This window comes from Perognathus longimembris, chromosome 3 (assembly GCF_023159225.1).
Source record: "Perognathus longimembris pacificus isolate PPM17 chromosome 3, ASM2315922v1, whole genome shotgun sequence".
NCBI lineage: Eukaryota > Metazoa > Chordata > Mammalia > Rodentia > Heteromyidae > Perognathus > Perognathus longimembris.
The window spans coordinates 73,656,262-73,683,356 of NC_063163.1; the positions used below are offsets into that span (position 1 = coordinate 73,656,262).

A 27,095-nucleotide genomic window follows, 5' to 3' on the forward strand; every position below is an offset into this window, starting at 1 on the left:
TGGCTGGGACTGGCGAAGACTGCAGCGGGCTGCGCCTCGAGAGGCCGAGCATGCGCAGGCGCGAGGGGCGGAGCCCGCCGCGCGCGTGGGCGGGGCCTCGAGCGGCGCGGGAAGGCGCGTGCGTGCGGAGGTGTGAGGTGTCCGGACAGGCGGCGGCGAAGTTCTCTCAGCCTCGCAGCCATCGCAGCTGGGTGGCCTGAGGGCTTCTGGAGGTCGGGGTGTGGGGCTCCATTCTCCCGTGACCCCCTCAGGTGTTCACTGTGGGTCGTTGGGAGCTGGGGCTGGGGTGGGGTGGGGGGCGGAGGCCACAGGTCGCAGCCCTGGGACCTCTGGGAGGGCCCATATTGCCATTTTTTCTAAAAAAAAAACCCGCAAAACTCCTTAAAAAACCCGAAGTGCAATTAATTTAAGCGCCTTCTCCCCCCACAGATTCCAGACGACCTCGCTACCATCAGGGACGGAGTGACTTTGACGATTTCTGGGGTCCAGGTCGGGTTTGGCTTGTGTGACCACATAACCTGAGGAAATTAGCCCCTTAAATATTCCCCCCACATCCGAGGACCCCAGGCCGTCCCCCCAAATGCCTTTCTTTTTCATTATTATTTTTCTGTGCTGGTTCTGGGACTTGAACTCAGGTCCTGAGTGCTTTCCCTGAGCTTTTTTGTTCAAGGTTTTCTTTTTGCTGGTTCATTGGAAATAAAGAGTCTGACAGACTTACCTGCCTGGGCTGGCTTTGCACCATGGTCCTAAGATCTCAGCCTCCTGAGTAGCTAGAACAGGCCTGAGCCACAGGTGCACCTGGCTTTATTTTTTTCGATAGGATCTCTCTGTGGAGCCCCGGCTGGCCCAGAACTGGCACTCCTCCTGCTTCAGCCTCCTAAATCTTGGGGGTCAGTGACTCCATGCCCCACTCCCAGATAACTGGGGGGGGGGGTGTTCTTCTGAGGCTTGAACTCAGGGCCTGAGCACACTCCCTGGACAATTTTGCTAAAGGCTGGAGCTCTACAATTTGAGTCACAGCTCCACTTCAGGGTTGTTGCTGGTTAATCGAGGATAGAGTCTCATAGGCTTTCCTGCCAGAGCCAGCCTTCACCCTTAACCTTAGCAGCCTGTGTAGCTAAGATTACAGGTGTGTGCCACCTGTGCTAGGTCCAGATAACCTTCTAGGGTCCTCAATAATGGCTCAAAAATCTTCATGTAGCCTGATGACTGTGGCTCACGCCTGTAATCCTAGCTACTCAGGAGGCTGAGATCTGAGAATCACAGTTCAAAGCCATCCGGGACTGGAAAGTCCAATGAGACTTATCTCCAATTAACCACAAAAAGCTAGAAGTGGATCTGTGGCTCAAGTGGTAGAGCACCAAAGTTCAGACAGAGTGCCCAATTTAAGCCCCAGGACCAGCACCAAAGAATAAAAGAAAGAAAAGAAAGTCTTCATTGTGCCTGTGTCCCTGAAAAGGCCCCAAATATAGGAGTGTCATGGGCTTTACTCCAGAGACTACCAGAGGGGTTCCCAGGGCTTCCTATGGAAGCACCTCTGGGGCCCATATGAAGATAGGCAGAAGATAGGCACCTCCATCTCTACCACCTGGAAGGGTCTGGAATTTCCACCAGGCCAAGGTGTCGGACTGGGAATGGTAGATAGGCTGGGTGGAGGAGGGGAGCCTTTGTTCTCCTATAAGGATTCTGGGAACAGAATGACACTGAGCAGGCCTGCTTGTAAGAATGACTTTTGTCTATTGTTTTCAGACTTCACAAGGGAGGCAATGAGTAAGAGAAAGAAGCCTCAGATCTCAGGTATTTCATCCATTCAGGTTTGCTTTTTTTTTTTTTTTCTTTTTTCCTAGTCCTGGGGTTTGAACTCAGGGTCTAAGCACTGTCCTTGGCTTCTTTTTGCTCAAGACTAGCATTCTAGCTCTTGAGCCTCAGCACCACTTCCTGCTTTTTCTGTTTATGTGGTGCTAAGTAATCAACCCAGGGCTTCATGCATGCTAGGCAAGCACTCTACTGCTAAGCCACATTTCCAGCCTGTTTTTTGTTTGTTTGTTTTCGTTTTTAAAGAGCTAGGAGCCGGGCACAGGTGGCTCATGCCTGTCATCCTACCTACTTAGGAGGCTGAGATCTGAGGATCTGTTCAAAGCCAGCCCAGGCAGGAAAGTCCATGAGAGTCATCTCCAATTAACCACCAGAAACCAGAAGTGGTGCTGTGGCTCAAGTGGTAGAGTGCTAGCCTTGAGCTGAAGAACTCAGGAACATTGCCAAGGCCCAGAGTTCAACCCCCATGACCAACCAAAAAAAAAAGAGAGCTAGCATCTTGCTATATTGTTAGACTGGTTCTGAACACCTATACCCTGGTGATCCCTCCATCTCAGCCTCCCAAGTAATTGTGAACATAGGCCACCTTTGGCTCAAGCTGGCATGGAGTTGCTGCTTCTGTGTTGGGCAAGAGTGTGGGAAGATTTGTTATAGAAATGTCCAATGAACCAAGCACTGGTGGCTCATGCCTTTAATCCTAGCTACTCAGGAGGTTGAGATCTGAGGATCACAGTTGGAAGCCAGTCCTAGCAGGAAAGTCCCTGAGACTCTTTTCTCCAATGAACCATCAGAAAAACTGAAAACTGGAAGAAGAGCTGTGGCTCGAAGTGGTAGAGGGCTAGCCTTGAGCAAAAAAGCTCAGGGACAGCATCCAGGACCTGACTTCAAGCCCCACGACTGACCAAAGGGGAAAAAAAAGAGAAATGTTCACATGACCACCCCAATCTCCTTAAAATAAGGACCCGGCTGGGAATGTGGCTTAGTGGTACAGTGCTTGCCTAGCATGCACGAAGCTCTGGGTTCTATTCCCCAGCACCACATATACAGAAAACGGCCAGAAGTGGCGCTGTGGCTCAAGTGGCAGAGTGCTAGCCTTGAGCAAAAAGAAGCCAGGGACAGTGCTCAGGCCCTGAGTCCAAGCCCCGGGACTGGCAAAAAAGAAAAGAAAAGAAGGACCTAATGCAGGCCTGTAAAAAGATAAATAAATAATCCAGAATCGATGGAGTGGGGTGTCCAGTGAAAAGTGAGAGTTTTCCCACATTAATGCCAGTCACTGGTGGAGTGCCCATGGCCTAGTGATGTGGCCCTCGGATTTCAGCGTGGCCACACCCACAGATGACCCCTGCCTAGGATTTAATGTGTTGCAGGGTTGTTGGTGGGTAGCTGAAGGTGGCACTCTAGGGCCAAAAATCTAGGTTCATCTCACTTTGCTTGCTCACTTTGAGATAGTAGATAATTTATGCTGTTGCCTCAGTTTCTCCCTTTGGAAAATTAGAAGTAGCAAATTTGGGTTTTCTTTTTTGTGTGTGTGTGTGCCAGTACTGGGGCTTGTCAGGACATGAGTACTGTCCCTTTGCTTTTTCTGCTCAAGGCTGACATTCTATCCCTTGAAGCACACACAGCTCCACTTCCAGAGTTATTTATTTTGGGGTGGTTAATGGGTATTAAACATCTCACAGATTTTCTTGCTTGGTCTGGCTTTGAACTGAGATCCTCCTCAGATCTCAGCCTTCTGATTACAGGCATGAGCCACCGGCACCCAGCAAAATAGATGTCTTACAAAATAAAAATGATCTTTTTTACTTAGAGAGTGATTAACTTACAATGGCTCCCTGTTATTTCCAAACACTATTTGGACATGTTCACTGTGGAGAGGAGGAAAACATCCAGCTGTGTGGAGACAGGAAGGAACAACTGGGGATAGCCAGGCCTACCCAAGATGGGTCACTTAAGACCTCTCTTGGCAATGGATCCCCTGCTTTGTGGACTCTGTGTCCATAGATGTGTTGGGGCAGAGCAGGAAGGTTCTGGAAGGTAGTGAAAGAAGCCGTTTTTCACCCTGCATGGATGGCCTCTGGCATTGGACACAAAGCTTTATTTTATCGGAAATTAGTCCCCAGGGGCAGGTCACAGGAAGGAAATTAAGAGTTTCTCTTCTGTTAAAGATTTCACTTTTTTATTTTGGAACAAATGTCTATGGACTTGGCCAAGCTAGCTAATGTTTGCAAATCAGTGTTCACAAGCCAAGTCAACAAAGCTATGTATTGTTTGGTTCTTCTTGGCTGCCCAGGAGGTGTGACAAATAATCAGAAATTGTGTGTGTATGTGTGCGTGTGTGTAGGCTGGGGCTTGAACTTAGGGCCTCATGCTCTCCTTGGCTTTTTCACTCAAGCCTGGCACTCTACAACTTGAGCCACACCTCCATTTCCTGCTTTTAGCTGCTTAAATAGTCATAAGAGTCTTCTGGAGCGGTTGCTGGTGTATCCCTAGGGATACGGCTGTATCCCTAGCTACTCAGGAGGCTAAGATCTGAGGATCACCATTCAAAGTCAGCCAGGGCAGGAAAATCCATGAGTCTCCTATTTCCAATTAACCACCGGGAAACCAGAAGTGATGCTATGGTTCAGAGTGGTAGAGAGCTAGCAAAAGAGCTCAGGGACAGTGCTCCGGCCCTGAGTTCAAGCCCCACAACTGACAAAACAATTAAAAAGTCTTATGTACTTTCTAGCCTTGGCTGGCTTTGAACCATAATCCTCAGATCATAACATTCCAAGTGGCTAGAATTATAAGGGTGAGGTACACTGGTGCCCGTCTCTGGAAGACTTATTTCCAGTGAGCTAGCAAAAAGCCAGTGGTGGAGCTGTGGCTCAAGTGGTAAAGCACTAGCCTTGAACAAAAAGCTCAAGGACAGCCCCTAAGTCCTGAGTTTGAGCCTCAGGATCTGCACAAACAACAACAAACACCTGTGAGTATCTCTTCTTCCAGAAGAGGGGACCCATCCCTCAAAACCCTCCAAGAGCCTCAGGCTTGGAGACTCCAGCCAGGACCCCCAGAGTGACAAGGTGGACCATTTCTGTCATCCTGAAGAGTCAGAAGACAGCTCAGGACCTCCTGTCTCTGCAGAGCTGAGACCCAGGTAGGTAACATGGAACATTCCAGAAGACAACCCCACTCAAGGCCACAGCATAGCAGAGGGTGGGAAAGCAGGGCCGAAATGAGCCCTCCTATGCCATGTTGCCCCCTGGGATGCAGCCAAGGGGTCTCCCAGAGCATCAAGAGGGAGGCCAGCACCTTAACCAAAGCAGCAGTTCACAGAGTGGCTCAAGGTCACGGTGTTACTCCAAAACGCCCTCTTCCTTCTCCAAGATTCAGAGAACTGGGAGGTAATAATAAAGCAGGTTAGGCTGGGATTTCTTAATCCTAACTACCCAAAAGGATCTAAGGATTGAGGCCAGCCTGGAAAGTCCATGAGACTCTTATCTCCAGTTAAGCACCAAAAAGCTGGAAGTAGAACTGTGGCTCAAAGTGGTAGAGCACTGGCCTTGAGCATATTTTTTTTTTTTTTTTTGCCAGTCCTGGGGCTTGAACTCAGGGCCTGGGCAGTCCTTGAGCTTCTTTTGCTCAAGGCTGGCACATGAGCCACAGCGCCACTTCCGGCTTTCTGTTTATGTGGTGCTGAGGAAGTGAACCCAGAGTTTCATGCATGTTAGGCAAGCACTCTACCACTAAGCCACATTCCCAGCCCCAGCCTTAAAGCTCAGGGACAGCACCCAGGACCCAAATTCAAACCCCATGACCAACAAAAAGTAAAAATAAAAAAAGAGAAGACAGGGCAGGCACTGGTGGGTCACACTGGTAATCCCTGCTACTCAGGAGACCTGAGGATCACGGTTTAAAGGCAGCCTAGGCAGGAAAGACCATGAGGCTCTTATCTCCAATTCACTACCAGAAAGCCAGAAGTGGAGCTGTGGCTCAAGTGAGCAGAAAAGCCAAGGGACTATGCTCAGGCCCTGAGTTCAAGCTCTAGTATTGGCACACAACACACACACACACACACACACACAGAGCAATCTGCAAGGCTGTGTAGGAGTCCCTTTATATTTGTGGGGGCTGGTCCAGGACTCTCATGTCCCAAGCATGCTCTAGTCCTGTATGGAAGACATGGTGTACATAGAAAAAAAATTTTTTGTTCATTGTAGGGCTTGAACTTAGGGCCTAGGCTCTGTCCCTGAGCTCTTTTTCTCTAAGCTAGTGCTCTACCACTTTAAGCCACAGCTCCACTTCCAGTTTTTATTCGGAAATAAGAGTCTCATAGGGACTTTTCGGCCCAGGCTGGCTCTGAACTGTGATCCTCAGATCTCAGCCTCCTGAGTAGCTAGGATTATAGATGTTACCCACTGGTGCCCAGCTATAGAAGATTTTTATTTCATTCATTTTGTGTGTAGGGTATGTGAGGGTGCTGGGGTTTGAGCCCATGGCCTTGAACTCTCAACTAGCTTGCTTGCCCAGGCTCCCTTGCTACCACGTGAGCCAGCCCGGGTAGCAGGATTCCAGATGTGAGGCTCATTACCTTCTTAGACACGAAGTCCTCACTACTGGCTATTGAAATATTCCGTTGTTGGGGCTGGGAATGTGGCTCAGTGGTAGAGTATTTGCCTATCATGCATGAAGTCCTGACTTTGATTCCTCAATACCACATAAGCAAAACAAAACAAACCAAAAAAAGCCCAGAAGTGGTGCTGTGGCTCAAGTGGTAGAGTGCTAGCCTTGAGCACAGAGAGGCTCAAGGACAGAGCCCAGGCCATGAGTTCAAGCCCCAGGACTGGCAACAAAAGGAAGGAAAGAAGGAAGGAAGGGAAGAAAGAAAGAAAAAGAAGTACAAAATTGTTATCAACCACCGGGTACTGGTGGCTTACATCTGTAATCCTGGCTACTCAGGAAGCTGAGATCTGAGGATCATGGTTCAAAGCCAGCCTGGGCAGGAAAGTCCATGAGACTCTTATCGCCAGTAAACCACCAGAAAACCAGAAGTGGTGCTGTGGCTCAAGTGGTAGAGCACTAGCCTTGAGCTGAAGAGCTCAGGGTCAATGCCCAGGCCCAGAGTTCAAGCCCCACCCCAGAGTTCAAGCTTCAACCAGGACTGACAAAAAATAGAAAATTGTCATCAACCATAGTTAGCTTACTGTGTTGGAGAAAGCCAGAAGCTCTATCCCCTAAGGGCTTGGGCTTAGCCTGCCCAAGGCTCTGGTTTCCAGCACCAGGAAAGAAAAAATATTCTTCTAGCCATCTGCAGTAATCATCTTCCAGTAATCATGTGTCCAGGGACCACAATTCTCCTCTACCTCTGTGCAGGCCTTTTCCTTAGCTCCCACACGTGAAAGACACCATGCAGTGTTGGTTGGCTCTGCTTAACTAACTTCCAAGGAGGCCCTCCAGTTCCCTCCATTTCCATCCATGTTGCTTCAATGACAGAATTCCATCCTTTTTCATGGCTGAGTAATACTCCACCACCATCCCATGTCCATGGCAGTGGCCCTTGCTGGGAAGCTGTGAGTGCCACCCTTCTGGGTTGCTCCTCCCTGGCTCCTAGCACGTGAAGCGACAGTCCGGGGAGACCTCACTTTCCCTCTGCTTTGTCTTTCTCCCTTCAGCTCTCCTAATGCAGACCCCAATGTCCTCCAGCCCCTGGAACAGCTGGAAAAGGAGTTCAATCTGCCTCTGTCCCAGGTGAGCCGGCTTGTGGTCTGCGATGTACAGCAAACCCTGCTGAGGCCACAGTTGTTCCTGGTCATGGGGCGCAGGGAAGGAGGAGCGGGGAAAGGAAAGGAGGAAGAGGAGGAGGGGAGGAAGAAGAGAAGAGAGAAGTGGAAGTAGAGAAGGAGGGGGAAGAGGAGGAAAAGGAGAGAAGGAGCAGGGAGAGGAGGGGGCAGGAGGAGGGTGTGGGAGGACTGGGTAGCGGTGGCTTTTCCCACTCCCTGCATGTCTTATGGCTCCTGTGCTTGCTGTGTGGCTTTCCAGAGCTCGGTCGGGAGATTCGTCCCCCAGTTTGCCAAAGCCAGGAAGACAGGAGCCAGGAATGTGGGGGCCGGAGCAGAGGCCGCCCCGAGCAAACGTAGGCTGGGTCGGCTGGTAAGAGGCTGGAGCTGGGGGCCAGGCTGGGCCAGCCAGATGCAGGGGTGGCCTCTGTGGTGGGCTTTACCTCCCTTGAACTTTGCTGTCTCTCGCTGTTTGTGCACCCCCCCCCCCCCCAGATATGCGCAGCTGGCAGCAGGCCTCAGGTCTGTGAGGTGGTCAGGACAGCTGGGCCTGCAGCCTCTACCCTGCATGTGCGGAAATAGACTCACCCCAAGCCCTACGTCAGGTTCCCTGTCTCTTGCCACTGGGAATTTGGGGGGCACCCTATCTCACACAACCCTGGAGAAGGTAGATAGTGGGGAAACCACCCCTAGCCAGGAACCCAGAGAGCCTCTAGTGGCTGAAGCTCATTGGCAGAGGGCTTGTCTCCCATGTACGAGTCCTGGGTTCTGGTCACAGTACCACAAATAAATAATAAGTAAATAAGGAAGATTACACAGGTAGCATTCAGATTAATGGTGGCCAGGTGTTGGAGAGGCTGGGCACAGCATGCGGGGAGGGGGTGCAGCTCTAAAGAGCAGCTCGAAGCTGAGGGTGGGGGGGTGTGCCTGTAGTCCCTGCACCCAGAAGGCAAATGTGAGAGGATCATGAGTGAGAATTCAGCCTGGGCTGTAGAGTGAGAGCCTGTCACCAAAACACAAGTGACAGCCTAGTCCTGGTAGCCTGTGCCTGTCATCCTAGCTACCCAGGAGGCAGAGATCTGAGGATCATGTTCAAAGCCAGCCCAGGCAGGAATGTCCTTGAGGCTCTTATCTCCAGTTTACCATCTAGAAGCTGGAAGTAGAGCTGTGTCTCAAATGGTAGAGCACCAGTCTTGAGTGAAAAAAACTAAGGGACAACACCCATCCTCTAAGTTCAAGCCCTAGGACTGTTACACACACACAACCTTAGTATCTAAGAAAACCTGAGCAGAATAATGAGCATATTATGAAATTAATAAATTATACTTACCTTTTTTGTTGTTTTTGGTCTTGGGGCTTGACCTCAGGACCTGAGCACTGTCCCTGAGCTTTTTTTCCTCAGGGCTAGTGCTCTACCACTTTGAGCCAAAGCTCCACTTCTGGCTTTCTGGTTGTTCACTGGAGGAAAGAGTCCCATGCACTTTCCTGGCTCGGTTGGCTTTGAACCCTGATCCTCAGATCTCAGTCTTCTGAGTAGCTAGGATGACAGGCATGACCCACAGGCACCTGGCCCCAGACTTCTTCTTCCCACAGGAAACTCTGCCCCAGCCAGGTGCCCAGCCAGCTGGCACCCAGCTGTTTGGGGAGCCCCAAGAGCTCAACCTCCAGGAGGCCAGGGGGCTGGGAGAGCAAACACAGGCAGATGACCCCTGCTCTGAGCAGCCTGGCTTGAAGTTCGTGACTCCTGTGCCCGGTAGTGACGATTCTCCACCGGAGTTCTGTCCCCAAGTGGGACTCTGCGACCTGGAGAGGGCCAGCTTGCATCCCGTGTCAGAACTGGGGAACAGCCATGATGAGCCTGAGGCACAGAGGCCTCAAGGTCCAGCTGATGGGGACCAGAATGAGTGCCAGCCTGGAAGTGCTGAGGAGGAGGAGGAAACAGAAAGTGGAGCCCCCCAAGATGGAACTGAAGCTGCTCTGCCCGGGATGGAGCAGGAAGAAGGAGATCACATCCCAGGCTCTCCAGCATCCATTTCTGTCCTGGGCTCGGCTCAAGGCCGGGGCTCTCCCGCGCCATGCATGAAGACCCCTTTACTGGTCCAGGGCATCCCTGAGCCTCAGCAGCTACACAGCGAGACCAGGGGAGAAGCGGATCAGAGCTGTCCTCTGGGAAGTGCCACCATGGAGACCCTTGTCATCACAACCCTCAGCACAGACCCATGGGTGCTGGGACAGAGGACGCTGGAGGAGGCCGGGCCTCCCGCCTCTCCTGACAACCAGGCCCCTGACCGAGACATCAGCTGGGCCCTGCTGGGCAGCATGCCTCCGCCTGAGGAGGCCACAGGAGGCGGAGGAGGGGCTGAGCTGGAAGGACAGCCCCCCAGCGATGCCTCAGCCCTGGGGAACCGAGAGCCCATGGCGGATCCTGGGGATCCGGGCCTGGTAATCCTAGAAGTGGGTCCAGTGGTGGATCAGACACAAGATCCCCGGGGAGGAGGAGTCACTAGTGCACTGCCTTCACTGGTGCAGCCTGCACCTGGAGAGCCAGCCGCGGTCCCCAGCCAGGGCCAACAAGACCTCGGGGAGCTCCAGCCGTCCCCCCAGGTCCCCAGCCTGCTGGATGACAAAGACACAGGAGATAGCCCTCTGCAGGAGACCGCAGCCTGCCCGGGCAGCACAGACACCTCCCCACACTCGCCAGGGCCACCCCAGCTCTCTCAAGAGGCTTCTGCAAGCCAGGTGTTGTGGCCGGAATCCCCAGCCATGGACCTGGACTTCCTGTTGGACAGTCAGATCCAGGATGCCCTGGACATCCCCGATGTGGAACTCCCCTCTGAGCAGGTGAGCAGGGAAGGTGGGTTTGCGTCGTTCATTCACCCAGCAAATGACTCCTGACATGGGAGTTTGTGGAGAGAGAGACAGAGAGAGAGAGAGAGAGAGACAGACAGAGAGAGAGAGAGAGAGAGAGAGAGAGTTGCTGAGGATGGGACCCAGCACCTGGCATTTTCTGGGCAAGCACTCCACTACTGAGCTGCACCCCCAGCCCAAACTGTGGGTCCTCCTGAATCCTCACAGAAGGAAGAACGGTCTTTTTTTTTTTTCCCCAATCCTGGGGCTTGGACTCAGGGCCTGAGCAGTGTCCCTGGCTTCTTTTTGCTCAAGGCTAGCACTCTGCCACTTGAGCCACAGTGCCACGTCTGGCTTTTTCTATATATGTGGTGCTGAGGAATTGAACCCAGGGCTTCATGTATGCAAAGCAAGCACTCTTGCCACTAGACCATATTCCCAGGAAGAACTGTCTTGTTTGATTGGACAAACCCAGGTTATGGCTCCTGAGCAGTGGCTGAGGGAAGACTGGAGGAGCATCTGGGATGTGGGGTCAGGCACACCCAAATGGGATCTGGCAGGGGAGGAGCCCCCTGAAGAGGTGCCCTGGGAGCTTGGAGAGTCATTAGAAGCTGGACTGAGGGGGCGTGGCTCTCGGCTTGAGCAAGTCAGGGTCACCCAGCCACCAAGCAAGTTCCCATGTATAGGACAAAGATGGCCCCGGGCTGGAAGGCAAAGAAGAAGGGACCCCTGGGAATAAGCAGAAATGAACCCAAAAACCAGTACGGAGGCCTCCTGCTGACCTCACAGTGGCAGTGTCGAGAAACCAGGAGCCCTGCCTTCAATCATGATTGATCCAACTAATCACTAAGCACGTGTAATGCTAATTGTTTAGCGATTATAAACCTGGGCCCGGGCTGGGTAGTGATTTGGTAGGGCTTGGTTTTATTGGGTGTGGCTGGGTAGGTCTTGTGGGAGTGTAGCTCCATAGCAGAGAACTTGGCTAGGCTGCAGGAGACCCTGGGTTCTGTCCCCAGCCCTGCAAAACAAGCAAACTGCTGAGTAGCTAGGATTACAGGCATGAACCACAAGCCCTGGCTTCAAATTGCAGTGTGTGTGTGTGTGTGTGTGTGTGTGTGTGTGTGTGTGTATGTGTGTCTGTGTCCCACATGCCCATGCCAATGCCAGTTCTGGGCTTGAACTTAAGCCCTGAGCACTGACCATGAGGCTTTTTACTCATGGCTAGTACTCTCCCACTTGAGCCACAGTTCCAATTCCGGGTTTTGAGTGGTTAATAAGAGTCTCACGGGGCCTTTCTGCCCAGGCTGGCTTCAAACTGGGATCCTCTGATCTCAGCCTCCTAAGTAGCTAGGCTTACAGGCATGAGCCACCAGCTCCCTGCTCACAAATTGCATTTTAAGTCACAAAGTTAAGCTTTTGGGCAGTGGCAGTAACATAGCCAAGGAGGTTTATCAAGGCTAATTAAACCACAAAGGTGTCTACATGAAAGACTCAGACACTGATGACTTAGTTTGAAGCCTGGTGTCATTCTGACAATTGGAGCACAGTCATTATGCTGGGGGGAGGGGCTGACATTTGCAATGTATGTATTGGTCTCTGGCCACCATTTGCCAAAGAGCACCCCATCACCAGCTGTGAAAATGAAATGTCTACAGATGTGGTTAGGTGTCCCCTTGAGGCAGAGCTGCTGGGGTTCAAGTTGTCCTCCAGTTGCTCCTCTGAGGCCCCTCCTCTGTTGGGGGGGCAGGCCCTGCCAGGGCTGTTGTGCCAAGTCGCGAGACCACCACCAAGGAGACCACCGAGACTCAGACATTCCGAAATGCAAAAGCAAGGCAAGGCTTTATTTAAGCGAGCTGCAACTCGGGCCTCATCCTACCTACCGACACAGCGGAGGTTAGGAGGGAGCCTCGAGCTGCGATTATACAGAGCTTATAAAGGCAAAAGACAAAGTTACAGCAATCAGGTGTTTAAGCAAGCAAGATTACAGGTACAAATCTGATTGGCTCAGGGCTCGAGGTATTCTAGGGGCGGTTAGAGTTAAGCATTCCCAGTTGTTAGAGTTCTCCACCGGCTGGGCCCTAATAAGCTTGTCCTGCTCACAAGGCCTGCTTATTTTCAGGTTCACGTGGTAAAGTGGGGTTCGCGTGGTAAAGTGGGGCCTGACTTCAAAGTCTGGCACTTCAGGACTACCTTGCTCACAGAGGAAGCCCCACAGCTGGGGGCCAGTGGCCTCCACCTCTTCTCTTCTTGCCTCTTTGTTCAGGGGGGCTGCGTGTAAGCCTTTTGGCATGGTGATAGATGAACTGAAGGCCTGATGTGAACAACTGGTACAGTGGTTCACACTTTCAGAGGCTTTGACCTGTGGTTGGTTAGCCCCACTGCTGTGGGCCTGGCATGAGATCATGGTGGGGAGCTTAAGCTTAAGGCAGCCCAGAAACAGAAAGAGGGAGGAGGGAGAGAAAGAGTAAATGTGTTTGGGAATAACATATACCATTCAAAGGTCATGCCCACAGCCACTCCCCCTAGTTGGCAAAAATCACACCCACAGTAGTCCATCTCCACCAACCAGAAACTGCCACACCCCTAGCAGGCTTCAACTAGCAAAGGCCACGCCCACAGCAACTTTCCTCCAATCAGAAAACACCACGCCCCAGCCTCCTTCACCTAGCCAGAAAAGGCCATGCCCACAGTGACTTTCTCTAGCTAGGTCCCATCAGACAGCCCATGAATGGTTAATCCATTGATGACATCAACCCACATGATCCAATCATTGGTCAATAGCCTAAGCCCCCAACATTGGAGCCTAGAGGGGGAACAGCTCATATCTTGATGATATCAGATGGATGTCACAGAACTGCACTACTAGGGACTGGTTGATGACACTTCTGGTAAACTGCCCCCTAGTGGGAGACCGTGGTTCCTTTAGGAGAGGTGGGAGAACCACCTCTAGGGATCTTCTTCTTCTTTTTTTTTTTTTTTTTTTGCCAATCCTGGGGCTTGAACTCAGGGCCTGAGCACTGTCCCTGGCTTCTTTGTGCTCAAGGCTAGCACTACCACTTGAGCCACAGCGCCACTTCCGGCTTTTTCTATATATGTGGTGCTGAGGAATCAAACCCAGGGCGTCATGTATATGAGGTGAACACTTTACCACTAGGTCATATTCCCAGTCCTCTAGGGATCTTTTTTTTTTTTTGGCCAGTCCTGGGGCCTGGACCCAGGGCCTGAGCACTGTCCCTGGCTTCTTTTTGCTCAAGGCTAGCACTCTGCCACTTGAGCCACAGCGCCACTTCTGGCCATTTTCTGTATATGTGGTGCTGGGGAATCGAACCCAGGGCCTCATGTATATGAGGCAGGCACTCTTGCCACTAGGCCATATCCCCAGCCCCTCTTTTTTAAAGAACTTGTGCCTTCTGTGTCCACTGCTTCAGGCTGGATCTTTCATATACTGCCCTTTCTTACCAGGGTTTTCCTGAAGGGACGACACCAGGTCTCGCGTGGCCTAGCCCCAGCCCAGGTGCCACCCTTGGAGCTTCAGTTAAAATGACAGAGGCTCAGCCGAGGTAAGCCCCAGAACCTGGCTTGCCAGCCTTGTCTCTGGAGAGTAATGGAGGGCCCCCAGTTTCTCTCTGAGAGTGAGCTCCATTTTTCACACTGCCTGCATTCCCCTAGCTCTGTGAAACTGGAGAACTGACGACCAGTGATCAGCCAAACCAGTCTCTGTTCCCAGGGGCAGCAATACCAGATCTGTGGGTTCTGTGGCTCTGTATGTATGAGGGTTTCTTGGGAAGAGAGGTGCCCCATGAGGGAGGAGGAGAGAGACTGGGCAAGGAGCTACAGACTGAGCAACCACCCAGGGCTTCTCAGCCCCACCATGCATGGGCAGGGGCTCTGAGACTCTCCTGGTCCATCTCTGCTTTTCCCCCTCCTGAACTGACAGCCCAGGCCAGCCACCATTTCCCTGTCCTTAGGTCATCAGTGTGCTGTGTGTGCGCGTGTGTGCGTGCGCACGCACATGTGTGGAATATCCTTTCCCCCCTCCATCCCAGGCCCATACTCCCCCATCAAGCTCAGCACTAACAGAGGACAGATTCTGTTGTATGCAGCCATGGAGAGGGACACTGCCTTCCCCTGTCTCCTATCCTATCCTTCCCCCCACACCTCTTCCTCTCCCTCTTCATCTTCTTCCCTGGCACAGCCTGGACTGGGCTGAGGGAGGAGAAGGACAGCAGCTGGCCTGAGGTCCACACAAGGAATGCCCTCACCCTTCTGTCCGCCCATCTGCTGTGCCCACAGGTACTGGCCAGGCATGCTCCACATGGAGGTGCAAAGGCATATAATCCAGCAGGAACCTCAACAGTGTTCTTGACCTTAATCCTGATCCTAACCAGGCCCTGCCATGAATGATAATACTGCCCCTCATGCCCTAACACTAACAATGATCATCTTTTTTTATTATTTTAATTTTGAAACTGATGTACAGAGAGGTTACAGTTTCATACGTTAGGCATTAGATACATTTCTTTTACTGTTACCTCCTCCCTCATTCCCCCCTCCTCCCAACAATGATCATCTTAACTCCAGTCTTAAGCTTAGCCTCCCCCTGCCCCTAATTCCTAATGCTAAACCTAACCACCTTCGAAACTGCTGTGTCCCAAGGCCCAATGCTCCTCTGAACATGGACTGAAATCTCCAATTAGGTTCCCCCCACTCCTGATCCTAGCCATAACCCAGCCCTACCTTGTCCCACCTCAAATGCTGAAACCCCCTTGAAACCAGTCCTACCCATGACCTTCACCTACCTAATAATCTTAGCCCACCTTCAGCCCTAACAAAACCATGGCACCCCTTGTATCCCATCCCCAAGTCTAACCCTCTTCCTCTTATCCCACATCTCCTCTCTCCTTCCTTAGTGCCAGGCTGCTGGCCCCCACTCTACCTAGGCTCTGGGAATAAACAGTGGCAGGCCCCAAATTGGAGCCAGTGGAGTGCTGGGGAGCCCAAGAGGTTCAAGGTGCTCAAGTTGGTGGAATCTAAGCCCCAGGGCACATTGGGAAAGAACTTTACAGAAGCCTGAAAGGGCTCTCAGATGACCAGGAGTCCAGCTGGATGAAGCAGAGGCCCAGGTGGGAGGAGGGCCTCATCTTCACAGGGACAGTGGTAGGGCACAACTGAAGTGCTAGGGGCTAGCAGTCCTGCTGGCTCATGGGGGAAGAGACGAGGCTTCCCCCAGAGCATGGTGGGGTGGCTGTGGGAAGCTCAGCAGGGACCTCCTTTCTCCCAGGCCCGTGGGGGGAACCCAGGTCCCCGAGGCCTCTCTGATGGAGGATGCTACCAACATCGTGCGTGGCCTCATCATGGAACTCTCCAACCTCAAGTAAGAGGGGTGCAGCCAGCAGGTAGAGTTGGGGGTAGCCACTGGGACTCACAGAGAAACTGAGGCAAGAATCACCAGTAGCAGCAATTCTCCCAGTGTGTTTCCCCACCACTACCACCACAAGTCACACCACCAAGTTGGGCTGGAGGAGAAGGGGTTGGGGTAGCCTCATGCTGCTGGGGTACAGCACACAGGAGGGGATCAGGAGGGGCTGTGGCCTCTGTCGCAGGGGAGGGTGACTTCCGGGTGTTTCTTTTCCCACACAGTCGATTGATAATGAGCACCCACCGTGATCTTGAAGTCTGCAAGCGCCTCAGCTCCCGTAAGACAAAGGCACCTCACAAAGTCAAGGGGGCCCTGGGGGAGCAGGGCTGGAGGGTGCTGTAGGCTGCTCTCACTGACTGGCTCACCCAGCCACGGCCTGGAGTTTCCAGGCAGGAGCACCCAGCTTCCTAAATCCTTGCTCCCCTGCCTGGGTCCCAGAGACCTCCTCTTAGCAGACAAGTGAGTTTTTCACAGGTTCCTATGGAAGGCCCAGGGCTGGCCTCCAGCAATCTGTGTCCCGTTCCCCCCCAACTAAATGTTCCTCTGGATTTGCAAATTGATGTTAGAATTTGCTCCTCTCTAGGAAAAGATCCCTTGTCATTTAGTTGTCTTCCTCCTGCTTTGCACTTTATGTCTCCTGGGTAGAAGTAATAAATGTTGGGGCTGGGGATATGGCCTAGTGGCAAGAATGCTTGCCTTGTATACATGAGGCCCTGGGTTCAATTCCCCAGCACCACACATACAGAAAACGGCCAGAAGTGGTGCTGTGGCTCAGGTGGCAGAGTGCTAGCCTTGAGCAAAAAAAAAGAAGCCAGGGACAGTGCTCAGACCTTGAGTCCAAGCCCCAGGACTGGCCAAAAAAAAAAAAAGAAGTAATAAATGTTGATGGGATCATGTGACTTGTAGTCAGAGTGGAGGCATTTCCGGTCCTCCACCCACCTCCTTCCTCTTGCTATTACTGAGGCTTGAACCTGAGTCGGGTGCTTGTCCCTTGAGCTTTTACTTACTGCTCAGGACTGGTGCTCGACCACTTGAGCCACAGCTCCATTTCCAACTTTTTGCTGGTTCATTGGGAGGTTAGTCTCAGCCTTTTCCTGCCCAGGCTGGCTTTGAACCTCCATCTTCCTGAGTGGCTAGGATCAAAGGCTGAGCCACAGCACCTGGCTCTCCTGGGTCCCTGCATTGTCTTGGCTAGGAGCCTCAAAGCCGGGTGTTCACTGCCCTAGGTCCCCACTTGGGGCTCACTCCAACCAGCAGTGCCCCCTCCTTACCCTCCCCCAGACCTGCCCATCTTGTGTAGGACACCAGACACACCTCCCCCCCCCCCCCCCGTGTCCTGCTGTCTGCCCAGTCCTGGGTTCCATAAGGCACTGTGTGTCCCCCAGCTCAGTCCAGACTGAGCCCATTTCCTCCCTCCTTGCTCCTCCTCCTCCCCCAGTGCCAGGATGCCCCAAGTGCCTCCCAATACCAGGTCTGGTCTCCCTCCTGCTGCCAGAATGGAGAGGGGTCTGACCCCCAGGACGCCCCTCCTGCCCTGCCCTAGCTGGGGATGGTGGAGATGTCTTAGTGTCCTCCCCTCACCCCCCAACCGTTCTTCATGTCAGTATGCAGGCGGCAGCTCGGACAGACAGAAAAGGACCCCACGGCTCCCCCAAAGTGATTCGAGTTCTGGGACAGCCTAGAGCGAAGTGCCCGCAGCAGCCCCACCCGTCCCCCCACGCTGTCCCCAGGCCAGGCCTCCTGGGAGCTCGAGCCACTCTTGAACTTTATTGTGCGGGATGGGGTGGGGGCGCCACGGTCCTCGCCCGCCCTGGCCGCCTCCGGCCGTCCTGGAACCCGGGGCCGTGGGGGGCCGTCCTCAGGAAGCGCGCTCGGCCGGCCGGGGGGCGGCGTCCGGGCCTCTCAGGAGCTGGGGGGTCAGATGGAGGCCGAAGGTCCCGCAGAACTGCCCGCGCCCTTGGAACCTGCGGGTGGAGGCGGAAGGCGGGGGAGGAGAGCACGGTCACCGCTGGGACCGGTGGGTGGGGTCCCCGCAACCCCGCGCCCTGGGCCGCACCCCTTGGTCCCAAGCCCGCCCATCACTGTGGAGCCCCCAAGGACCGATGGAGGGGTGCGGCCGCGGGAAGGTGGGACCCTCGCGGGGGACAGGACCCCCGCCAATCTGCGCTCCGCCTTTGTCTGTGTTTTCCCTCCAAGGCATTAATGTGGCCAGAACCCCAAGAACCGCGGGTCTGGGCCGTTCCTTAGAGATGCGGATGCTCGTGGCGAGGGCGTGGCTACGTGGGGCGTGGCTACGTGGCGGGGGCGTGGCCCGGCCACAGCCCCAGCATCAACCAAATCGCCCAACCAAACACTAAAAGCAGTTACATGAAAACGCTTTAATACCATTAAAAACTGCTGGGGGTGGGGGGATATAAAACCGGGCGCCAGAGGTTCACACAGGTAATCTCAGCTACTCAGGAGGCTGAGATCTGAGGATCAAAGCTCAAAAGCCAGCTTGGGCAGGAAAGTATGAGACGATCTCCCATTAACCAGCAAAAAGCAGGAGCTGTGACTCAAGTGGTAGAGCAGGAGGCTTGAGAAAAAAACCCTCAGGGACAGTCCTCAGGCCCTGAGTTCAAGCCCCAAGACCATGGGCATGAACACATGCACACTCACACGCACACACAATGCCTCAAGGTAAAACAAGAATGACAGAAGAGTAAAACAGGCTCAGCTTGGGGCAGGTTCCAGGAAGGGGGGTGGGGGGAGAGTAGGTATGGCTGAACTAGTCAATATCATACATGAAGATAGAGGGGTTGGGAATGTGGCTTAGTGGTAGAGTGCTTGCCTTGCATACAGGAAACCCTGGGTTTGTCCACAGAAAAAGCTGGAAGTGGTGCTGTGGTTCAAGTGGTTGAGTACTAGCCTTGAGCAATAAATAAATAAGCTCAGGGACAGTGCCCAGCACCTGAGCTCAAGCCCCAGGACTGGCAAAAAGAAGGGAGGGAAGGAGGAAGGGAGGGAGGGAGAGAAGGAGGGAGGGAGGAAGGAAGGAAGGAAGGGAGGAAGGAAGGAAGGAAGGAAGGAAGGAAGGAAGGAAGGAAGGAAGGAAAATAGAACAATGAAACCTGTTGGACTTTTTTTTTTTTTAAGAAGGGGGGAGAGAGGATGTGGGAAAGACAGGGTGGGTTTGATGGGGTACATTTTATGCTGTGGTGAAGTGTTTGATGAAACCCCTTTTGCAGAAAAACAAATTTTAAATGTTAAAAATTGCAAAGAAATGTAGATGGGGCTCAGACAACTGGGTCAGGGTGGCTCTTCTGTAATCCCAGCTACATCAGAGGCATAAACATAGGAGAAGGCTATGTTGGAGGACATCCTGGGGCAAAAAAAGTTTGCTATGACCCAGCCCGGAAAGAGGGTTGTAGACTGAGGTCAGCCCCAGGCAAAACATGAGATCCTGAGCTTACCTGAAAAACAACTAAAGCAACAACAGGAGTGGAGGCCGTGGGTCAACTGTACAGGACCTGCCCTAGCAAGTGTCCAGTCCTAAATTCAAACCCAAGTAGCAGAAAAAAATAAAGAAGGAAATGCAGATGTTTGGGAGCTATCCAGAACGTGGTGATGAGATCTGATGATGGGTGACCCCACACCCTCACCCTCTGAGGGAAGATGAGGCTCTGGGCCCTGCTGCACCCCAAAGTTAGTTGGGGCAGCTACCCTAAACTAGATGAATTTGCAGTTGAGCCCACAATGGGGGTAGGGGCAGGAAAGTCTCCCCCAAACCCCTCCCCTTCTAGGACCAAGGAGTGCTCTCATCTCCCAGGCCTTGGAACGCCTCCACAGGGGCTGAGCCCACTCTCCCCTCTCAGACTCCGCCCTTCACCACTTTTAGAGCCTAAATCTCAACTCTCATCTGCCTCCCCATCCCCCTTACTGGGGATCAAACTCTGGGATTCACTTGTGAAGGGGACAAAAACCAAACAAACAAAAAACCCACAAAACCAAGCACTCTACAATCCAGCTGCATTCCTAGCCTCAAATCTAAACTTTTCAGATGACCCCCAAGGAATTACAGACCCCTCCACTCTGAACTCTGCCCACCCCACCCCCCAGCACAATCCACACATACTCTAGACTTCAGTTCACCCCCAAGGCCTGGGCCACACTTCATGGCCGTTTCTGGGCTTCCAGGAAGCCTTCCAGGACTCGCTCATCTGGATCAGGTGTTCTACCCCTTCAGTGCCCAGCACCCACCTTGACTTACAGAAATTTAAAAAAAAGCCACCGTTCCCAGAGGCTGAGTGAATCTTCCCTGGTCACACAGCTTCTGACCACACACTTGAGGGAAGCTGATCACATACCCAAGCCCAGGTGACCTCCCTCCCACCCCGAACCCCAGACATGGAGAAGAATGGTAGTTCCCCCTACCCCACAAAGTAGGCCCAGATAGGGAGGGGGACCTGCCCTAGATCACACAGCAAATTCTGACTCCAGCTCCCCACCCCTCCTATACTGTAGTCCTAAGGTTCAGGTGGGAGTTCCACCTCCAACAAGGGTGGGGGGCTAACCCCACTTCACAGAGCATCGGAAGCGAGCCTGGGACAGATCCCCTCCACACCCCATCCCCTGGACACCTGCAGCCGGTCCTCCTTTTCCTCCTCGGCGGTGGCCAGCATCCTGAGCCCTCCCCTTGTCTGGCCGGGCCAGCTTCTTGCCCGCCGAGTTGCGGGTGGTGTAGCTGTAGACGGAGGTGTAGCCCTGGCCCGTAAGTGGGCAGAAGCGCCGGGTGTGGGCACGGTCCTGTGTGGCACCGCACTGGGGGCACACGTAGTCCCGCAGGATGGGGCACAGAACCCGGCCCTCCTCATCCTTCAGCACGTGCGACTGGTAGATGGCCCGGGATTCACCGTTGTGTTTGCAGAAAGAACACAGGCGATCTGGAGCTGGCGAGGGGCTGGTGGCTTGGGGCTCCTGGCACTCAGGGGTTGCTAGTGCTGCTGCCTTGGGCTGGGCTTCATCCAGCCTGACCTCTGGTTCTTCTTCTCTACGCAGACTCCCAACCAGCTTTGCCAAACCCAGGTAATCGGTCCACAAGTTGTAAGTCCCCATGGCTGGGCCAGGTATGCCAGGCAGAGGGAGGTAGAGAAGAAACCTTGCCTGGCTCCAAGCTCCCTCCTTTAGCCCTTCCTCTCTCCTCCAGGAGCCTGAGATTCTGCCTGGGGGCGCCCTCCTTCCCCTGGGGGGGGGGGGGCAGAGGCGTGAGGGGGGCGGAGCAGGCTGTGGGAGGTTGCTTACAGGCACTGGGGTTCCTAGCACCTGCCCAGGGGGGATATATGTTGTCTGTATGGGGGAGCTGGAGGACACAAGCTGCAGGGGTTCCCAGGATTGAGAACCACTTAACCCCTGCATTCCCCCCCCCAGTGTCTTTTCTCCTCCTGGGAGGCGACCCCCACATACCCACAGGGCAGTGAGGGTTGGTGGGAGGACTGAGAAAAATCAGCCTTGAACTCTGGTAGCATTGCTTGTCAGTAATAGACTACACCACTTCTTCCTTCTTTTAGGTCCTGGGGTGCCCCTGGGGTGTGTAAGGGAAAATGTGGCTTTGTCCCACCTATCTGTAAGGGATACAAAAGCTAGACCCCCAAGTTCAGACCTCCCCCCCCCAGCTTCACACTCACAAAAGGGTAACATAAGCAAGACTTCACCTGCCCTGAGGGGTTATTCAGGAAAACCAGTTCAAAACTTTCCTCCGCCCCTGACCCTTAGCCCAGAGGTGAGGGTGGAGGGGAGAGGCCAGACTGCCAGGGAGGGAGAGTGAGGGGGGGGATAGAAAAGGGGGGGGGGCGGAGCCAGGCCAGGATCTGCAAGGGGGGGCTCCTCTAGAACTCAGCCCTTTGATCTCCAGAATGAGATCTAAGGTTGGGGTAGGGGGGTCAGGAGTTACCCAGGTTGGGGCCCAGATGACTGGACAGGCCAAGGATGAGCAGAGATGTTCGGGGTGGGGTGGAGGAGAGAAAGCAGAATAAAAGACCTGGGCATCAGGAATGGAGGTTCAGTTTGGGTCATGAATCATGTTCAGCTGCTATGAAGTGCACTCATCCATCTGTCCATCTGTCCGTTCAGTGATCTCTAGTCAGCATCCACTCATTCATCCCATCTGTTCTTCCATTTATTCCTCTACCCATTCATCTGAGGCAGGTTAGCTATAGGGAAACAATGGTGACAGTGACCCCCCTCTCCTGTTGATGTCCTAGGAGACACCCCTAAACTCTTATCTCCTCCCTCTTTACCTCCCCTGGCCTGCTCCTCCTTGGGGATAATGGGTGCTCAGGATGGTTAGGGGGCTGGGAACATGGCCTAGTGGTAAAGTGCTCACCGCTTATACGTGAAGCTCTGGGTTCGATTCCTCAGCATCACATACATAGAAAAAAGCCAGAAGTGTCGCTGTGGCTCAAGAGGTAGAGTGCTAGCCTTGAGCAAAAAGAAGCCAGGGACAGTGCTCAGGCCCTGTGTCCAGCCCCAGGACTGGCAACAAAAGCAAAACAAAGACTGTGGTTAGGACTTCTTTCCAGGGCCACTTCTAACCAAGCTGCACCTACCTGTGGAGCCCCTAGCCCCTGGCGTCCTTAGCCAGGCCTTTGAGCCACAGACCGTTGCTTAAGGCCTCATGCATACGTATTGCATCTCATAATTGAACCCACACGATGGTGACCAATGCAGATTCTTCTCCCAAATCCACTTCATCAGTCCCTCATTTCCTCAATGATCAGCCCACTGCCCACAGTGCGTGAGCCCCTCCCAGACTCCCTGAGGCTTGGAAAACTACTTTGCCCCAAGCCACTTAGCTCAAGAGGTCCTTTCTTTTCTTTTCTTTTTTTGCCAGTCCTGGGGCTTGAACTCAGGGCCTGAGCACTGTCCCGGGCTTCTTTTTGCTCAAGGCAAACACTCTACCTCTTGAGCCACAGCACCACTTCTAGCTTTTTCTATGTATGTAGTGCTGAGGAATCGAACCCAGGGCTTCATGTGTACAAGGCAAGCACTCTACCACTAGGCCATATTCCCAGCTCCTCTTCTTTCTTATTGTATGCCAGTCCTGGGGCTTAAATTCAGAGCCTAGGTGCTATCTCTCCCCTCCACCCCCACCACCAAGGCTAGCACTCTACTGCTTGAGCCACAGGGCCACTTCTGGTTCCTTGCCAGTTAATTGGAGATAACAGTCTTGGTGATTTGTCTGCTTCTCCAAGTAGCCTTGAATTGTGATCCTCAGTTCTCAACTTCCAGAGTAGCTAGGATCCCAGATGTGAGCCGCCAGTGCTCCACTGCCAATTTTGTGTGTGGGTCTTCGTTGACTTCTTTGGTAGAAACACCACAAATCTGGGAGGCACCTCCAGGATCATCCACTGGTAACATCCACTCTCTCCATCCACCCATGCAGGCATCCATTCAGAAACTTCACTGAGCAGATTTATTGCCCCCTCCCAATGACTGCTCCCCTCTGGCCCCCAGAATTGATTTCCCAACTCCAATGTCAGTGCTTCAAAAGTCCAGACACCAGTCCTCCTCCCCAAAGGGTAGAGTGGCTGGGGCAGGCTTTGAAGTGCTAGAGATCATTTTGGTAAGGGGAGGGGAGTCTGGGGTGGGTTCTCTCCCCTCCCCTTGGCTGTGAATGGTGTGGCCACAGTGACATTCACCCCTCGGTGGGTCTGGCCTCCGAGTCCTCACAACCCACCGACAACAATGAATGTTGATTGTGACCTTCAACATAGCCTGAGGGAGGGAATGTGTCAGGCTGAGGGAAGGGGAGATGCCCCTAGGTTCACAAGATGGGGATCAGGACTGGGAAGGATGGCAGTTCCAAGTCTCCGGGTACACTCAACGGTCGATGGTTTGTCTGAACTGCCCAAACTCACCGACAGGTTGAATGTTCCCCGAAACTCTTGGTTAGATTCTCAGGGACCTGGAGTGGGGGGAGGAAGGAGGCCTCATACATAGCTGGAGAGAGAAAAGGGGTGGTTGAGGGTTCCCTTGTGCTCAGAGATCAGTGACAGTTCTTCAGTTCTCATTTGCCCCAAGGACCCTCCCCACTAGCTCCAGGAGGAGTAGATTTCCCCCCATTTGTCAATCTGGGAGACTGAGGCCAAAGGGCAACGGAAATGAGGGAGGGGTGGAGGCAGGCTTCCAAGTAGCCCCAGGAAGTCTGGTAGCCATCCTGTTCTGGTCCCTAGATACAGAGAGAGATAAACATGTATTTTAATACAATGTAATGCCTTGGAGGGCTCCACCACAAGCAAAAGAGATCAACAAGCCATTTTAATACAATGTAGTTTCTGTGTTTCACCTGTGCTCCAGCTCCAGGGGCCACTGAGCATTTGGGAACGGCAATAAATTTGAGGGGTTAGGGAGGTGAAGAAGGCAGAGCCCCCCACTTAGCTGGGAAACTTGATCCTTTGGGATTCAGCTGCCAATTGCAACCTCTTCTTGTTGCAAGAGCCCCCAACTCCCCGCTCCAGGAGCCTCCAAGTTCCCCATCTGGGTGTCCCCAAAGCAAAGAGAGCAGCTACTACTAGCTCTCTGCTCTTCCAGAAAAAGGGATGCCCACTCCCCACCTGAGTTTTGCTTCAAGTGTAAAAATTCTAATCCTTCATTCGTTTTGTACTGGTCCTGGGGGCTTGAACTCAGGGCCTGGGCGTTGTCCCTGAGCTTTTGTCCTTAAGGTACCCTCACTTGAGCCACAGCTCCATTTCTGGCTTTTTCATGGCTTATTGGAGATAAAAAGTCTCAGGGAATTTTCTGCCCAGGCCAACTTTGAACCACAATCCTCAGATCTCAGTTTCCTGAGTGGCTAGGATTACAGGCATGAGTCATTGGTGCCTGGCTCTGATTAATTAGCCTGTGGGTAGAGTTTGCCTGCCCAGGCACGAAGCCCTGAGTTCCATCCCTGGTACCACGAAATCATTTTCCTCCCTAACTCTTTTCATCTCACTGGGGGTGTATTGAGCCCCTAAAAGAAAATACGCCACTTCTTTGGACCCCATAAGGGCCCCTCTCCCCAGCAGTAGCCTGCGCAGCTTCCCAAGACAGCCTCTACCAAGGTCACCACCTGAAGCCGGACCTCGACCAGGACAGGACCTGTGCGAGGCCCCGCCCCTAGTTGCTAGGGGCTTAGGCCCCTGGGAGCCCTCCTAAGCCCCACCCTCCCCATAAGCCCTCCTAAGCCACACCCTCAGGAGTTCATCTAACCCTGCCCCTCTCCCTAAGCCCCTCCCCATAGCCCTCCTAAGCCACACCCCTGAGACATCTAGCCCCGCCCCGGATCTATCTCCCTAGGCTCCGCCTCCAGGGGCTCAGCTCTCGAATCCCCGCCCCCAGGAGCCCCATTCTGGCGGGGTTCTGGGATTTGAGGGTGTCAGGGGTGACCCTACAGAGGGAGAAGGGCAGTTTTCCTCCCTCAGGAGATGAACCCCCTACAACTCGCGGGTAAAGGGTGGGTTAGGACAACTGGGGTTACACTTTCCCTAAGTTACTCCATCTTGTGCACGCCCATTTGACCCCCTGGGGAAGGTAAGGCTGAGCCTTCAGGACAGCTGTAGGGGAGAGGGGGCTTCAAAACCCGGCTCTTGGCTGTGAGCCATGAGGTGGGTGTGTTAACAGACCAGGCTCTGGGGTCCTGCAGACTTTCGCCTCCGCGTGTCGGGGCTGCCTCCCTACCTCCCAGCCCCGCGCTTGACCTTGGCCCTCCAGTCTGGAATGTGAGCTAGGGGAGGCGCGGCGAGGCTGGGGGCGGGGCAGAGGAGGGGCCGGGCCGGACCCAGTCGGTCTCTTTGTCTGCCGGTGGTGGGTGCAGGATTCCCGCCCTCCGTCTGTCTGGGTTTGCCTGTGTCTTTGTCATCCGGGGTCGCCTGTCTGGATCTGACTGTCCTTCCAGGGCCTGTATGTGTCTGGGTCTCCCGCCTTGTCTGACTGTCTGGGTCAGCCTGTTGTGTGTCTGGCTAGTTACCCCCAATCACTCCTCGGCTCTTAGTGACAATGGGGTCCCCACACCACCCACGTCAGGGGTGGCCTGGAGGTTGTGGGCAGCCCTGCCCCCACGTCTGTCTGGGCGCCATCCTGACCTGGGGCCCCGGGCTGGGGGCTGGCTTTGAAGTTCCCTGGGAATGGAGGCAGTATGGGGCCCAGGCCCAGGTGCTGGGGAGGGATGGGGCTGGGAGGGTCAATTGGTGCCTCCTGAAGCCCCTCTCTGCCTGGGCCCTGCCCTCGTCCCCTCTGATCTCCAGACAAACAGGGCAGCTGGGCTCTGGGGGAAGGGTCAGGGTGACGGCTCCTCACAGCCAGATGGCTAAGCCATCAAGCTGGACTGCAGGGATGGCAACTCTTCCATGAAGCTGAACGAGGAGGGGGTCCGCAGTCAAAGCTGCGGGGGTGCCCCCTAGCCCTCTGATGCTCTGTGCACCCCTGGCTGTGTGCTGTCTGTCCTTGCATGTATCATAGATTAGAACCCTGTGTGGCTTTTCACACCCCATCCTGCCATCCTGGAGATGCAGCTGCTGGAGACTATGGAGGGCTTGGGGTTGTCCTCACACAAGGGGCTCACAGCTCAGGGAGGACCAGGAGCTCCCAGGCCTGCCAGATATGAGGCCAGGGCTGGAGAAGGCCATAAGTCTTGTCAGCATGGGTTGGTAGCTAGTGGAGAATGGGGAAATTGAGGCACTGTGACCCACAGAGGCTCATCATGCAGGGTGACCTCGGGTCTAGGTCAAGGCAGGGCTCTCTGCAGGAACAGGCAGCCTGTGTCTGCTTGGTGGGTTTTCTGTTTCCCTGCTAGGATGGGGGGGGGGGTGTGTTATAGATATTGTGAGCCCAATTCTCTGCCCTGTGTGTGTGTATGTGTGTGGGTGTTTGTGCTCCTGTGAGCTTTTGTGTGTGGATGTCAATGTCAATGTGGGTGTGTCACACTATGTGTAGTTACAGGTGTGAGCTAGCGTGGGGGGGGGGGGTGAGTGGCATCTGGCAATGTCACCCTAGCTGTGGGTCAGCTCTGAGACAGCAGCTGGTTTACTCCCATCCCCCAGTGTTCAACCAGCAAAGCACATAATAGCTGCTTAGTAAAGGAGCTCATGACCAGTGTGAAAATGCATGCCTGTAGTCACAGCTCATAAAGAGGCCAAGGTTTGGAGGACCTAGAGTTCTGGAGGGTGACTCAAACCGATGACTGACAGCTTTGGTGAGAAAGGTGGTCAAAGGAGAGTTCCAGGCCCTGAGCTCAGGCATCACTA

General features: G+C 53.7%; 2 protein-coding genes across 2 annotated transcripts; one reads left to right on the forward strand and one right to left on the reverse strand.

The window, feature by feature from the left end:
* Positions 1-50: 50 nt before the first annotated feature.
* Brme1 (break repair meiotic recombinase recruitment factor 1) lies at positions 51-16,313 on the forward strand. Its single transcript, XM_048340671.1, has 9 exons — positions 51-114; positions 430-489; positions 4,801-4,951; positions 7,467-7,542; positions 7,834-7,944; positions 9,165-10,412; positions 13,881-13,978; positions 15,700-15,792; positions 16,059-16,313. Exons 1-9 carry the CDS (start codon positions 51-53, stop codon positions 16,177-16,179), a joined length of 2,022 nt encoding a protein of 673 aa, XP_048196628.1. The 3' UTR covers positions 16,180-16,313.
* A 1,441-nt stretch (positions 16,314-17,754) lies between these two features.
* Positions 17,755-20,931, reverse strand: Nanos3 (nanos C2HC-type zinc finger 3). The gene is made up of 2 exons (XM_048340672.1): positions 20,391-20,931; positions 17,755-17,801 (listed from the first exon to the last, which is right to left on the reverse strand). The coding sequence occupies exons 1-2, from the start codon at positions 20,929-20,931 to the stop codon at positions 17,755-17,757; spliced, it is 588 nt and encodes a 195-aa protein (XP_048196629.1).
* Positions 20,932-27,095: the final 6,164 nt, after the last annotated feature.